We start from the raw sequence: 15,979 nt of genomic DNA, 5'->3' as shown, positions 1-15,979 counted from the left end.
CTCTTTAAGAACCAACTCCAATAAAACTTTCAGCAAAAAGCACTGTGGATTCCATTAGCTAGTAATGACCTCCCCTTTGAGATGTTTCATCAAATGTGTGTTTTTGCACCTCCCTAATATATTTATTAGGTCATATTGTGTGTTATAGTCATCTGTGTTAGTGTCTGATCTCCCAATTAGCCAAAAAGTCTTTGAGACAAGAGACAGTCTCTTACCTAACCTTCCCTATGCAGCAGCAATGTTCTACCATACAATGGGGGTTTGTGGGTTGATCCATTTCTAGGGTAAGTACTTAATTTTGTGTGGCATAAATAACAAGGGTTCAGTTAATGTTGAACTGAACGGAACTAAATTTCCACAAATCACCTTTCTAGCCCATTAAGAGGTTGTACATTTCTCACCAACTCTGAAAAGATCAAATGAGAAAACAGTGTGCAAACTACAAAGTATTGTGAGATGATGTTTCTGGTTACTTCCCTGGAGTTCACTCTCTGTGGCCAAGATGGCACAAAAGCTTTTTTAGCAGAGTTGCAGGGATCCGTAATACAAAGCAGTGTGTGCTTCATATTGAACAGGCCCTTTAACATATGACTACTTTGTCACAACCTAAAGTCATCATGTGTTTGGAGTCAAAGTGCCTGCCTTCAACTGCTCCGAGCAAGTCAAAAGTCAACCTTGGCCAAGTCAAAAATCTTATAGCACCTGGAATATAAGCCTACTGATTAGTGACTGTTGTAAAATTTTACAAATTTAGCTTTAATTAGTTCTTACCTACCAATACTATTTCCACAATTCCTGCATTAATTTCAAGAATTATCTCATGAAGGCTAGGCTAAATTTCATCCCTGTGACTTTGCAGGGCTTTTAATGGATTTGTTGTTTGGGGCTTTCTAGCTAGCCTAAATGGGAAATATTGAAATTCAATTTTTCTCTTAAAAGTCTAAAGCTATGTTTGATTTATACTTTTACTGCAATGTATTATCTCAAGACTGCTCAATGCTTCAATTTCTAAATTATTTAAAGAAAGAAAAATGCAGTAGCATAAAATGGAAGTATAATAGAATTTTTCTCATTTCTTAAAAATTAAACCCTTTGGAAATAAGGAAATGTGTGCCAATTTAAGTAGTAATAACAGAGCGATTATAAATATACTTGTGATACTGTAAATGTTTAAATTTTAAATAAATCAAGGATGCTTTAAAAAGTACTCAATAAAGCTTATTTTTCTAACTTTTAAAATAATGCAATCAACCTTTCAAAATGTTCTCAAAATATATACAAAGCAATAAGATTTTATCTCAAGTTATATTAAAACAGGAATAATTGTCTTTTGCTGTTAACCACCACTATCATCATCAGGGTTGTTAATAGAAGACTTTTATAAAAAAGATAAACTATACGATGCTATCCAAGATTCTTTTCAGTTTTAAGAACAACCATGGCAGAAGACTACTTGCTAATAAGCCTTAGTCCAAAGATCTCACTTGTGTTATCTTTAATCACATTTTCCCAGTGTGAATGCTTTGCAAAAGTCTTATTAACATTAAGTAGAATTATATCTATCATTTCCTCTCAATCTGCTGGGCTTCTTATTCAAGGAAATTAGAAAAAAATGGCAAGATAGCCATCCTGGTGTGTTACACATCACTCGGTTTTCCTCAAGTTTTTACCATGTGATTCTGTGATCAGTTTTCCAATATAAAGAAGCTAGTCTACACTGAAATCCTTTACCATGGCTCATGGTGACCTAGAGGTGACCTTGACTTCTGCACAATCACAGCAGTGCAGCACAAGCCCAGACAGGTCCTACCCACACGTGAATTCCATGACTAGGAGGGCCTGAAAATAGCCTTTATTTTGTGAAAGGACCAGCCAGCCAAAGTTTAGAGGGGCTAATCCCGGGAGGCTGGCGACCTCCTGATGAACTGTCGTGGACACAACAACTAGGCAGACCACCTACTCCTAGCACGAAGGGGTGGTAGCATGTACCTGAAGAGGAGACTTTTAAGTTTTCAATTACCAGGGTCTTATCTTTACATAACAGAAAGATTTGCTTTCTTTGTCTTAGTTTTTCGGAGTTCTGTCCACATGAAGAAGCAGTGAATTACAACAGAGGAGCAAGGAGATCGACCCCCTGGGGACAAACCCTGGCCCCCTAACAAAAACAATTCCAAACCCAGTCAGAAGGCAGAGGTAGCAATGCTTTTGTTATTTCCAGGGAAAACTATTTCTGGTTCAAAAAGATTTGAATTAACTCTAAGTCCAACTGGACTCTTCACACAAAAAGCAAAGATAAAATTCTCGATTCCTAATGGAGAGGAAGAATGAGGCATCCATTATCACCTCTTCAGCATCATTCTAAATTCCAAGAAACTACTTTTAAAAAACCTTTTAAATCCATGGGTTTTTTTTTGGGGGGTGGGGCAATGAGGGTTAAGAGACTTGCCCAAGGTCACACAGCTAGTGTCAAGTGTTTGAGGCCAGATTTGAACTCAGGTCCTCCTGACTCCAGGGCTGGTGCTTTATCCAGGGTGCTATCTAGCTGCCCCTAAAATCTATCCTGAACTTTCAGAAAATATTACACTAAAAATCCTTCTGGAATCAACTAATCCTTCAGAAAAGTGACAATAATACTTCTATTTATCTCTACTCTTCAGTAATCCTGATGACATGAAGAAAATAGATATCTAAAAGAATATGAAAAGAATACTTTTATTTAACCAAATAGTAACCACCACCATATATTTTCCCCTAGATCTGGTACTTAAAATAAATGCACATGCTACCTTGTGACTTGACTAGCCTACATTTTTTTAATACACCAAGTCAAAACCCTAAAGGAATTCTGAGCTGGTAAAAGAAAGCTTTCTACTTAAGAGTTTCGTATGGCTCATCTGGAACTAGAATACATTGGTTAAGCATTCCTAAAACACTGACAAGAAGTTATGTGTGGACTTCTTAGCTCATTTTACCATTTTAGTGAAGGCGATTACGTAGACAGTTGTATGTGAGTACCAAGTGTAAAGAGATCATCTATCAAATCCTACATCACTTGCCATTTCTCCGAGAGGCCTTCTGTACTGTGACAGGCGGGCAGCTCTGCGCCGGTGCTGTATTTGGAGGTGCAGCAGTCACTGAGTGGTTAGCTTTCACTTTGTCAGCCCAACTTACACCTGCCGAGGCCAGCCGAGTAGCAGCAATTGCCCCAGATGGACCCCTAGAGAAACAATGATTAGATTAATAACTTAGATAGGAGAGTACTTATTTTTAAAGTTCCAAAAACAAATGGGAAAACATCGCAGTGGATTTTGTCCAATACATCCAACCTATTCCCTTAGTTGGTTGTTAATGTTTTAAAAAGCATGTACGGTAAAATTCCATTTGAGTTTTTGGGGAAGGGACATAGATCATGTGTTAGGGTTTTCTTTGTTAAAGAAAGATCTACTACACAGGCAGCACATGAATGGTACCAGGATGGCCCTGAATCCATAATATAGTTAAGCTCTACAGTGAGGTTTGTCTATGACAAGGGGCTAAGGATAAATCAGAAGAAGTTTCTCCAAAGATGACCAGATAACAGGACAGACATATGGAGGAACCAAGGCACTATTAAAGTTTAGATTGACCAACAAGATATCAGGACAGACACACCTAAGAAGGAAGGGGAGATAAAATTCTATAGCAGGAAAGTCAGTCAGGCATGGCTACTACCTGAACTAGGAGACAGAGATAACCCCAGAGGTCAGGACCATCATTCCAAAAATATCCTTTTCGACTCTCAGGAGGATGACAAGCATCCAAGCTTTCCCCACCCCAGCCCAAAAGAGAATTTTCCAGTTTTCAAGTGGACACCTCATCTATCCTCTATAAAAGCTTTTGCCTTCCCTCTGTTCTAGGAGGAGAATGTTTCTAAGCCCTCCTCCCCAAGGGGTTAAGTCTTTGACTTCCCACTGGGTCACTTTCCTAGCACCAAATAAAAGACCTCTTTAATTCTAACTGGACTGTATGTGAGAGTGTAATTCTTTATTTAGGAATACCTAAGAACCACCACCTCTCCCCCATGAAAGTCTATATAAATGTTTGAGGCTGGTTTTGCTTGTCTGTTTTTGCATTTTCATTCATTCATTCATTCGCTTAAACATACAAGTGCTTGACAGAAATAGATGAAGCCCAGTCTCTGTCCTTGAGAAAGTCATAATCTAGTAAGATAAAGCTCTAATATAAAATAAAATGTAAATGCACTAAAGAAAAAAAAAAAACAAAGTTCTGCAAGAACTTGAAAGATGGAGAAATCAGAGAACTTCAGATATAATCTATTGTAGGCACCTTGGTTTATTTATAAACAGGGAAACCACCCCAGAGGAGTTAAGTTACTCCCTCAAAGTCCCACAGATAATAAAGGGCAGGGTCTCAGAACCCTCATTCAGAGAGGTGCCGATGTGAATGGGAGAGCTCTTCACAGAGAGGAGACCAGGATGACCATAGGAGCAGAAACCACGCTATCCCAGGAACAACCAAAAGAACACGGAATATTTAGCCTGGAAACCAGAAGACAGGGGACTGTGATTGAGACCTTGCAAACAGTCAAAGGGACATCAGGAGGAGAGAGCTCAGACCTTTTCTGCTCAGCTCCTCGGGGCAGCAGTAGAAATAATAGGTGGAAACTTCAGAAAAGCAGATTTCTGCTCAATAGAAGGTCTGGCATTCCCAAAAGGAATGAAGTACCTGGAGAGGTCAGGAGTTACTCATCACTGTGAGTCTTTAGGGCCATTTGTTGTAGATACTGTAAAAGAGACTGCTGGTCAAGTCTGGTGTGGAGCAGAATCTCTCAGAAGGCCCTTTAGCTGGAGAACCTAATATGCCATCATCTCTCCCACCCGGCCCAGGACAGAAATGCCCTATGTCTTACCCTGCTAATAATCCCCACCAAGGACAAGCTATCCCTCTAGCCCTTTCTACACCCTTTGTGTTAGCAGTACTGAGAGGCTGGAAACTAGAATAAGAAGGCGGCTCACTGAGAACATAACAAATGAGGATGGGCTACAGAGATGGGGGAGGGGAGGTATTGCCTAGAAATGACTAGGGAACAGGGAGCGGAGGAGATGCCAACTGTCTTCAAGAACTGGGAATGCTATCACGTCATAGAGGGAGATGATTTATTCTATTTGGGCCCAAGAGCAAGGAATAAAAGGTCCAGAGGCAGAGTTCAGCTTGCCAGAAGAGAGGCATCCAACAGCTGAAGAGGCTGTCTCTGACATTAAGCTCTAAAGAGGGCCTAGCTGGCCACGTCTTTGTGATGTCGTGGAGCAGATGGCTGCTCGGGGAGAGGCTGGGCTGGAAGACCCCAAGAGCTCCCAGGCAGAGCATCTGGGTTCAGGTAACTGGGAAGAAGAGGGAGGCTTCCTGGAATACAGAGGATATTTTCTAGGGGCATCAAGGCATTTATGGAAGAGCGGGATTTCAACAAGGAGAGAACAGCAAGGAAGAAGAGTCATGGAATCACCGAATCTGAAGAGTCTGAAGGGTCCCCAGGAAGTCACTGAGGCCAACTCAACCATTAGCAAGAAGCTGCACTACAGTGTCTCCACCTAGAAGCCTTCGAGCCTCTATCTGGAGGCCCATCACAATAAAGAACAAACCACGCCCTTGGGGACTGCTCTCACACAGCCGTGGTTTCTAGGTCTACCTTCTGGAGGCAAACAAAACAAGGCTGATGTCTCTTGGTACTTACATTCCAGCATTTCAATGGCCCTGAGACCTCATCAATGCAGCTGTTCCTTCCAATGATGCAGCTCACAGTCTATCCCTACCAGATCATCATGGGGGTCTACTCGATGCCCCAGGAGACTTGACAATGGATTGATTACACTGACTACCCACTGGAAGCCTTCTTCATACAATCATCTAATGGCATCCTCAACCACTATTTTTGTGCCTATGATCCCCAAGACATTCAAATGATGCCCAAATTCATCTGTCTGGAGATTGCATTATTCTCTGACTCACAGCTATACAACATCACCAGCCAACCTCTGGTGCAAAAAAAGAGCAACTTCTGTTTCAGGGAGCGGTATGAGGTCATTAAAAACAAAAGTATTTACTTTCCCCAAATCCATGTGACCTAACCTCCTCCTCTGCCTTTAATTCCAGGCCTAACTTACTGTCCATTTAAATTTTCTCCCCCAAACAGATAAGCTAAAGGACAAGGCTACCTACTGAACCACACAGTGTAGTGAGATGGCACTGTGGACAGAGCACTGCTTCTGGAGTCAAGAGGACCTGAGTTCACATCTCACCCCAGACACTGCCTGACCCTGGGCAAGTCATTTAACTGCTTCAAACATCCAGGGCCATCTCCAGTCATCTTGATGTATGTCTTGCCACTGGACTCAGATGGCTCGAGGAGACAATGCGGTTGGTGGCCTTGCACAGCCCTCCCTCACTTAAATCCAATTCACTGCAAGTCATGACATGATTTCAAGGTTCTCTTCATGAATAGTGGATAGAGCCCTAGATAAACAACAACAACAACTGAGGCAACCTGCAGACAATCTTCATCTACTTGGTTTTTCCTGTATGCACAGTTAGGCCAAATTATCTTGAGTAATTATGAATCCTAGTTAGGCTGTTTTTCAGTCCCAAAGCTTGATATACTGAACACAATGTCATCTGAAAAGAAGAGGACCTGAACGGGTGTGTCTCCTACAAATAATGCATCAAAATGCTGAACAGAGGGGAACCAATGGTCCAGTACAGACAGACCTACCACAAGGTCACATGATAACAGATTTAAGGTGATAAGGGTCCTTAGAGCTTCATGCTGTCAAACCTGCTATTCCCCTCTTGTGCATACAAGGAAACTGAGTCATAGTGTTTGGGGTGGGAAGACTCATGTACAGAGATGAGTAAACACAAACTAGACAAAGTGGGCCTTCTGGCCGGGCCTTGTGCCTGCTCCTGGGTCCTCCCGATGCCCAGGCACCGTCCTCTGACTTGCTCCTAAAACCCAAGAGCTTTGCCTTCAGCCCTGCCCCTGAATCCTTAGCACTTCCAGACCTTCCCAACCATCCTGAGACCGTATCACTTTCCTGTCTGTATCTCTGGGGCTCAGTGTAGTGCTCAGCACATGGGAAGAGCTTCAGCACAGGACTTGTGCAAGGCAGAGATGAAGAGGAGGAGCCCTGTCTGGAGCAGGCCTGCCATGTCCTCCCCTCTGGATGGGAGCCCCCAGGGCTCCAACCTCAGCCTCTCTCTCTCTAGGGGATCCCTCTAGAGGATAACATCAGTCCCCAGATCGAACGAATTCCCAGAGCTCTCTACCGATTCCTCCCTGTCCCACAGGTGTCTCAACATAACCTATATTCCCTCCTTCTCCTAACCTCCCAGCTGCTGGCAAAGGCTCCACTCCTTCCACTTCTTCCACTCACCCATATTCGAAACCAGTGCTTACTCCCAACCCCTGGTCCAGAGTGCACTAGATAAAGACACTGGCCTTCAGGTGGCCCTCCACTCTTCATTGCCACCCCTGCATTTCCACTTAACCGCAGAGTCCTGTCAGATCTACCATCACATCTTTTCTATTTGCCTCTTTTTTTCTACTCCTGCAGCCAGTTCAGACTCTCATCAACTCTCACCTACACAATGGCAATAATCTCCTCCTTGATCTCCTTGCATCCAGCGGTTGTTTCGACCTCTCCAATCCAGCTAAAGAAATCTGTGGCTCCTTACTGCCTCTAGGATCAAATAAGGCCCCCTTCTCTAGAAGCAGCTAGGTGGTATAGTGGATAGAGCCCTAGATCAAGAAGGCCTGGCTGGATTCAAATCTGGCCTCAGCCACTTCCTAGCTATGTGACTCGGAGCAGGCCACTTAACCCTGTCTGCCTCAGTTTGGTCAGCTGTAAAGGGGGATGGCAGCACCCACCTCCTAGGATTGTTGAGAGGATACACAAGTGTTTTACAAGCCTTAAAGCACTACAGAAATGCAAACCTTTCTGGGCTGATTATCTATTATCTTACCTCATCAACTATGGCCCAGCCAAGTCACCCTATGACTGCCCACCAAACCTCAAAGGCGCTCCCTCCTCCCCTCTACCTCTCAGAAACCCCAGCCCCACCCCACCCCCCACCCCCATGCAGCTCCAGAGCTGCCTCTTCCAGGAGGCCTTCCCGGACACTTGCCCGTTATTCATGCCTCCCCATCTTGAAAGACCGTTCCGTATTTTTTGTATTTATCTGTATAGGGTATAAGCTCCTTGCAGGGCAAAGACCCTTCCCCTGGGAGGGGCTTAAGAAATGCCTGTGGAATTGTACTGAGTGACTGTGCCAGAGACACTGACAAAGTCCAGGCATACAACTGCTCTGGGATTCCCCTGAACGATAGGGTCAACAAACCTGTGAGAATAGGAAACAATGCAAGTCCTGAGAAATCCGGCTAACCTGAGAAACACATGGAGCTGCTTTTTCTAGGTGTTCAAAAGCCATCTTTTAAAAAATAACAGCCCTGTATAGAGATATATAGATATAACCTGTATCAGATTACCTGCTGTCTAGGGGAGGGGGGAGGGAGGGGAGGGAGGGAGAAAAATCTGAAATTGTAAAGCTTGTATAAACAAAAGTTGAGAACTATCTTTACATGTAAGGGAAAAAATAAAATACCTCATACATTAAAAAAATAAAAAAATAAATATTAAATGTTTCGCTCAGGGGAAAAAAAAAACAGCCCAAAGGGAGGAAGACACAAAAATAAAGGAGAGTCTGAGGCCTGAGGCACTCACATTCAAAGGGGGAAGATAACACATTTTGGGGAGCCTGGGAAGAGAGTATGGGGCTGAAGAGTCCCAGGGAGGGGAAGCAGAGCCATCTGGTGGTATTGATTTAGTTATTGTGTCCAGAGCAAGAGGTAGCAGGGGGGAGGGGAAGAGCAGCTGGATCTCCAGCTGGGAGAGAGCAAGCCCAAGGAAGCACAATCAGCAGCAAGCAAGATGTGCTAAGCTGTCCTCAATCAGGACAACATGGCTCCAGGGCTGAGAAATGAAGGGCCAGAGAACAAAGAGAAGGAAGTGGGAGGCCAGTTAGGAGACTATTACAATAAGCCAGGAGAGGGGCAGCTAGATGGCACAGTGAATAGAGCACCAGCCCTGGATTCAGGAGAACCTGAGTTCAAATCCAGCCTCAGACACTTGACACTTACTAGCTGTGTGACCCTGGGCAAGTTACTTAACCCCAGTTGCCTCACCAAAAAAAAAACAAAACAATAAGCCAGGAGACTGTAACAGGAGTCTGAAGTAAGGCAGGAGTACTAAGAACTGAAATGTTGGTAGAGATATCAAAAGGACTTAATTAGGGAGTGAGAAAGTAATGCACTGGGAAAAAGGGAAACGGAGAGGTGGAATGGGGTAAATGATCACCCATAAAAGAAGCAAGAAAAAGTTTCTGTGGTGGAGGGGAAGATGGGGAAGGTGAGGGGAAGTGAGTGAATCTTACTCTCATCAGAACTGGCTCAAAGAAGGATTAACATACACACTCAATTGAGTGTAGAAATCTATCTTACCCTGCAGGAAAGTAGGAAGGGAAGGGCATAAGAGGAGGTATTAGAAGGGAGGGCAGACTGGGGGAGGAGATAGTCAGAAGCAAAACACTTTTGAGGAGGGACAGGGTGAAAGGAGAGAGAATAGAATAAATGGGGAGGGAAATATAGTTAGCAAGTTTCTCTGATAAATCCCTCATTTCGCAAACATATGGAGAACTGAGTCAAATGTATAAAAATAAGAGCCATTCCTCAATTGATAAATGAATTAACGATATGAACAGTTTTCAGATGAAGTAAAGCTATCTATAGCTATATGAAAAAAAATGTTCTGACTTACTATTAATTGGAGAGATGCAAATCAAAACAATTCTGGGGTACTAATTCATACCTATTAGATTGGCTTATAGAATGGAAGAAGAAAATGACAAATATTGGAGGGGATGTAGGGAAAATGCGACATTAACACACTGTTGATGGAGTTGTAAATTGTTTTGACCATTCTATAAAACCAGGCATACTCTTTGACCTAGCAATATCACTACTACTAGGTCTGTATCTAAAAAGAGATAAAAACAAAAAGGATACTACAAAAATATTTATAGCAGTTCTTTTCTTGTGGCAAAGAATGGAAATTGAGGGAATGCCCATCAGCTGGGGAATGGCTGAACAAACTGTGGTATGTGATTATGATAAAATACTATTGGGCTAAGCAATGATGAGCAAGATACTCTCAGAAAAACCCATAAAAACTTATATGAGCTGATGCAAACTGAAATGTACTGTGTACAAAGTAACAGCAATATTGTAATATGATCAGCTGTGAATGACAACTATTCTTAGCAATACAATGATCCAAGACAACTCTGAAGGTCATATGATGAAAGATCTTTTCCATTCCCAGAGACAGAACTGATGGTGTCTGAATACAAATTGAAGCATATTTTTTAAACTTTCTTTATTTTTCTTGAGGTTTTTTTTGTCTTGTTATATTTCACAATACGACTAATATGGAAATGTTTGGCATGACTACACATATAGAACCTATATGAAATTGCTTGCCTTCTCAAAATGGGGGGAAGGGAAGAAGGGAGAGAATTTGGAACTCAAAGTTTTAAAAATGGATGTTAAAAATTGTTTTTACATGTAATTGGGTAACAACAAAATACTAGAGATGTTAAAAGAACCTGTATTTTTTTATTTCTTTTTTTGCCTAATCTAATGATTAGAACTAAATTTGTGATCCCTTAGAGCCAATCATTTTTCCAATACAGATTTCAATGTAATTGCTCAATATGCAAACCAGAAAGTAATATGTATTATGAAGAACAAAACATATCTATGCGCCTCCTCTTATGAAAAATGGACCTAACATTGAGATTCATTCCAAACAAGGAAACCCTTAAAAACATAATTTCAAGTAAAATTTAGAAACCATGAAGGACCATTTTAACTACCTACCTTGCTTTGATAGTCCAATGAAAATCACTCTTCCAAAACCACATCACAATAAATAAATACTTGTTGAACAATACCAGGTTCATGGAAATGTGTTAGCTATGCTGGGCATGCTCATTACATAGCTGGAACTATACCAGATACTATACAATGAAGATCTGCAGACTTTTCTGTAAAACAATTATTCACATCTCTCATTTCTTTTAGAGAATTTATTTTAAACTACTAAAGTCTTCCACTAAAGTCCTACTCCCCCACCAAAACATGACCCGAAAATTAGCTTTAGTTCTCAAATATTATGCCAAACTCTTGGCAAATTTTCCAAAGAGGAAAGACTTCAAGTAAGGGTCCATCAACAGACTCTATGCCTGCTATCCAAGAGTTAGTCTGAGTATTAAAAAATTTTCTTACCAGAAATCTGACTGCCAAGTAATTGAATTTTTTTCTAAGCTACAATGACCCATTAAATAAAACAAAACAAAACAAAAACAGCCACCAAAAAGCGGTCCTCAATCTCATGTAGTCCTCTTCCTCTTCTTCAGCAGAGATGGTATGGGAATGACTGAAAAGAGGACAGATGATATGAAGCAACTGCACAAGTATATGTAGACACATAAGTGAAACCAGAAAACATAAAGAAAATGCAATTAAATGAAGAATAGTTACCTAGTTCTCCTCAGAAAAAGCAAATACAGAGATTGGCAATGTTAGGTTCCTCATGAGGCTTAAAAAAAGAGAAATGTCCTTCATGAGGCACTTAAACATCTCCCCTTTTAAAAAGACAATGGGAAAAGAAGAGTCAGAGACAGAAAAATAAAGTTGTGGGAAAAATATGACAGGTTCTTCTAAGCTAAGTCATATATCTTGATACTAGGTGACTTTACTGAAAAAGTGGGCAAGGGGGAGGCCACTGAAAACTCCACTGGTTAAGAAATGAGAGGCTGCAGACAACTCAGAAGGCTCACGCCTGGATGTTCTCAATACTCTCTTCAAAAAAGAATCAAAGGGTGATGAACATAGCAAACACCCAATGAAATAAATAAAAAATAAAGTAATTACAGAGGAAACAAGTGGTTACAGTAAAAACAATATTTTAAGAATCAGTTATCTGTGTGTGACTGTATCATCCTATGGCTATGGCAAAGGTCAAAGTATATCCCAAATTTAAAGTAAGGATAAAAATGACTTGAAGATAATGTATGATAGAGAATATGTGAACTCCAACTCATGCTACGTCAATGAGCTGTGAGTTCCAAACAACAAGAAGCAGACAAAAAGAAATAGACAAAAGTAAAGGCATTGACTGATTCTATCTTCTTTTTTACATAGGTTTAATTAATATAAAAGTTGCCACAATAATTTTTTCTTAAAAAGACCAAAAATCACCTAAGCAAAGACATAATCTTCTTAAACAAGTGATGCGACACAGAAGCAACAAAGGCAACAAGGATTGAGAATACAAGTTCATTTTGCAAACTACTCAAGGCAGATAGCCATAGTTAATGGACCACACCACCTCCTACTAACACTGAAAAGTAGTTAAGGAGGGGCAGCTAGGTGGCGCAGTGGATAAAGCACCGGCCCTGGATTCAGAAGGACCTGAGTTCAAATACAACCTCAGACACTTGACACTTAACTAGCTGTGTGACCCTGGGCAAGTCACTTAACCCTCATTGCCAAAGGAAGGAAGGAAAAGAAAGAAAGAAAGAAAAGTAGTTGAGGAGAAAAGGAAACATCAAAGGCCAGGCCACACTGAGGGAGCACCTTAGATAACATTCACAGGACAAGGTACATATGCTCATCAGTTGGGATAATGGAGCCCCCCCCTTCAGTCTCTGGCATGCCACATAAAGAACTGGTCCTGGAACGTAAGAAGATGAAAATGACAAGACTGCTAAAGCACACAAGAATCAAAAGATTTCTCAACCAGAATAAGATTCAAAGAAAATGGACAAGGAAAAACTGTCTTACAAGGAAAGAAAACAGATAAAAAGAATCTCAAATACCTCAGCACCTAGTGCTGTGTGATTATGACGAAACTTGGCCCCAGAGAAGAATCAATAGAGAATGAGGAGACTGCAGGGGCCAATACTGTCTACCTTGCTAGACACAGTCACTGAGAAACTTTTGTTTCTCTGTCTTTGCTGGAAGGAAGGGTTAATCTGAGAGACGGAAGTATAAACAGAAATGACTGATGTAAAAGAACAGCAAAGAGAATAAAAAACGTTGTTTTTCTTTCTAAAAGGAATACACTGGCAATTCCTGACCCAAGTACTTCCTTTTTTGTCATTCACTCATTCGGCACTAAGTGGAGCAAGGCACAGAGTGCTGGACCAAAATAGGGAAGGCCTGAGTTCAGATCAGTACTTACTAGTTATGTGACCCTAGGCGAGTCACTTAATCTCTGCCTCAGTTTCCTCATCAGTAAAATGAGAATAATAACATCCCCTACCAAAGGGGTTGGTTGTTGGGAGCATCAAGTGAGATAATACTTGTAAAGTACTTAGCACAGTGCCTGGTACACAGTAGGTGCTTAATAAATGCTTATTCCCTTCCCTTTGTGGAACATTACAACCTTGGAAAAAGTAAAATTACAGATAGCATACAGGGCAGTGAAAAGGCCAGCAGTGAGCACAGATAAGTGGCAGTCAGTTGATCATGATAACTAATACAGAATATGAATGACCAGCGAAAGAGGGCACTGGAAATATTCTGGGAATGAGGCTGGAGACAGATACCTGGAGTGAGTTACTATTAATCCGAATATATTAACAAAACAAAAAACGAGGCCTCTGACACACCAGGAGAACACACAGATTCATCAGGTTGGGTGCCCAGGAATATATCATCATGTTCTTGAAAAATTCTTTGCATCTTACCCAAAATTTAAGCTTCTTCGAGCATTTGATGTTACACTGATTCTATCTGTTGATGGGCTAGGAATGACGTGACGTCCTGGGGACATTTTCTTTACTTCCCATGCCAATGAAGTGGGTCTGCAATTCAAGAAAAACTTAATGCATGAAAAATGAAAATGCAACATTTTAGCTGCATTTTGTCGATCAAAATAGGACTGTAACTTAACTGTCTCTAAAGTGCTGCTCAACAGCAAGTTTACAAGGATGCTGGTGAGAAGCAACAAAGACTTCTAGCCTCATGTTGTAAGGGAGACTTACTGCTAGTACTAGCTAAGAGCTAGCATGGATAGATCTCTTTACCATTTGCAATGTGCTTTACACACGGTACCTCAGCTGAGTCTATTACAGCAGACCCAGGGAATCAGAAATATAAGCAATCAGCAGAATATCTCACCCTCCACCCCCAATCAGTCAGGCCTCCCTGATTATCAAGACTTGGATTTCTAAAAGCCACTCATTATCCCACTGTCATCTTCACAATTAGCAATACGCCCCATCTATCAAATAAATGAACAGTATGATACTGAGCACCGTTGCCCTTGGCACTGAAGCCTGGACATTGCATTAGAAGATTTCTAGAATTCCTAGTGATGCCAAAGTGTGCTAATAAGAATGTAAGTCTTCAAAATGCTTGCCGGTTCATATCTTAGATGCTCGTGTGCCATCTCAGAAAAATATGGGATCAAGTCCAATGATAATGGAACCTCTATCCTCACAACCAAAAAGAAAATAACTCTGTCAAGCCAGAATATCATTACCTGCTTTGAGCATCTGCCTTTTCCAGTTTTTCTTGAAGCTGTATCCAGTCAATCAGCGCTTTAAAATCTCTTACATAGTTATCTAGCATCATCAGCACCTCCTGATTAGGGAAGAAAACATTTCTTATTTGAGAAGAATAAAAATCCAAGGAAGACCCAAGTGTTACATCAAACTTCTTGGGAACCAACCATTTTTTGCACAATCTCTTCATGCAGGGGATTAACATACCCTTCCAGATTTTGCCTATTCACCAACCACAAGGGACCGGGAGAAAGGAGAGGAACAGTTTAGAGAACATATGGAATCAGTGCTGTTCTTTCTTAAAACATTCCAAAATGGTCACTCCAGCTCAAGGGATTTGGACAAAGGTCTTCTACTCTAGAAAGTGACTACAGACAAGTACACATGGGCACCTGCTGGGTCCAAGTGAATTAAGCAGGATCCTTTTAACATTCTGCTTCCTTTAAGGAAAGTACTGTCATAGGTTCAATTGATAATTAACCATCTTTAACTCCAACTCTGAAATGAAATTTGAGGGAGTCAATTTATGCTTAATTTAAAAAGTTCATTGAAAGCTCCATCCAATTCAGAAAGCATAATTCTAGAGAACTAACCAGACTGGCTAATAAACAAAACTTCCAGTTATATATTTTTTTTGGTTTTGGTTTTGGTTTTGGTTTTTTTGGGGAGGGGGGGTTGCGGGACAATGGGGGTTAAGTGACTTGCCCAGGGTCACACAGCTAGTAAGTGTTAAGTGTCTGAGGCTGGATTTGAACTCAGGTACTCCTGAATCCAGGGCCAGCGCTTTAACCATTGCGCCATCTAGCTGCCCCCCACCCAGTTATATTTTGAATACAAAATATGAATTAACAATGGTATGTAAATTGGCTAAGGTGGAAATATATTTGCAGAATTGCATATGTATAACCAGCATCCTATTTCTTACCTTCTCAATGGGTGGGGAAGGGTGGAGGGAATGAGGGAGGGAGAAAATTTGGAACTTCATTAGCCATGGGAAAGAGCTCTTTACTTGGGTGCTTGTTCCTCACCCAGAATTCAATCTAGGCTTACTGTGAGTGTCAAGTGAGATAAATGACATGAATCTTAACCAGGAAGTCTTATGGGAATGTTAGCTAGTGTCCTGAAGCTCTTCTCCTTGGTTTCTGCCCTTCCCCTAGGAAGTGGACCCTGGACAGAGCATAATATCTCTGCAGGCCTCTTGATTACTCCACTTGAACTGAAAAGAGCCCTGCAGTCAGGAGACCAGGCCACAGACGTCCTGTATGATGGCTCCTGTCACCCTGGGAGCTTCAGTCCA

General features: G+C 41.4%; 1 protein-coding gene across 1 annotated transcript in view; it reads right to left on the bottom strand.

Moving 5' to 3' along the window:
- The window catches only part of SCAPER (S-phase cyclin A associated protein in the ER), a 379,320-nt gene that overhangs the window by 306,060 nt on the left and 57,281 nt on the right, over positions 1-15,979 (bottom strand). Inside the window, 3 exon segments of the mRNA XM_043987611.1 lie at positions 3,057-3,217; positions 13,864-13,980; positions 14,661-14,761. Coding sequence (XP_043843546.1) covers positions 3,057-3,217; positions 13,864-13,980; positions 14,661-14,761 — 379 coding nt within the window.

Source organism: Dromiciops gliroides, chromosome 2 (assembly GCF_019393635.1).
Source record: "Dromiciops gliroides isolate mDroGli1 chromosome 2, mDroGli1.pri, whole genome shotgun sequence".
Classification (NCBI taxonomy): domain Eukaryota; kingdom Metazoa; phylum Chordata; class Mammalia; order Microbiotheria; family Microbiotheriidae; genus Dromiciops; species Dromiciops gliroides.
This window is presented reverse-complemented; position numbering and strand designations above follow the sequence as displayed.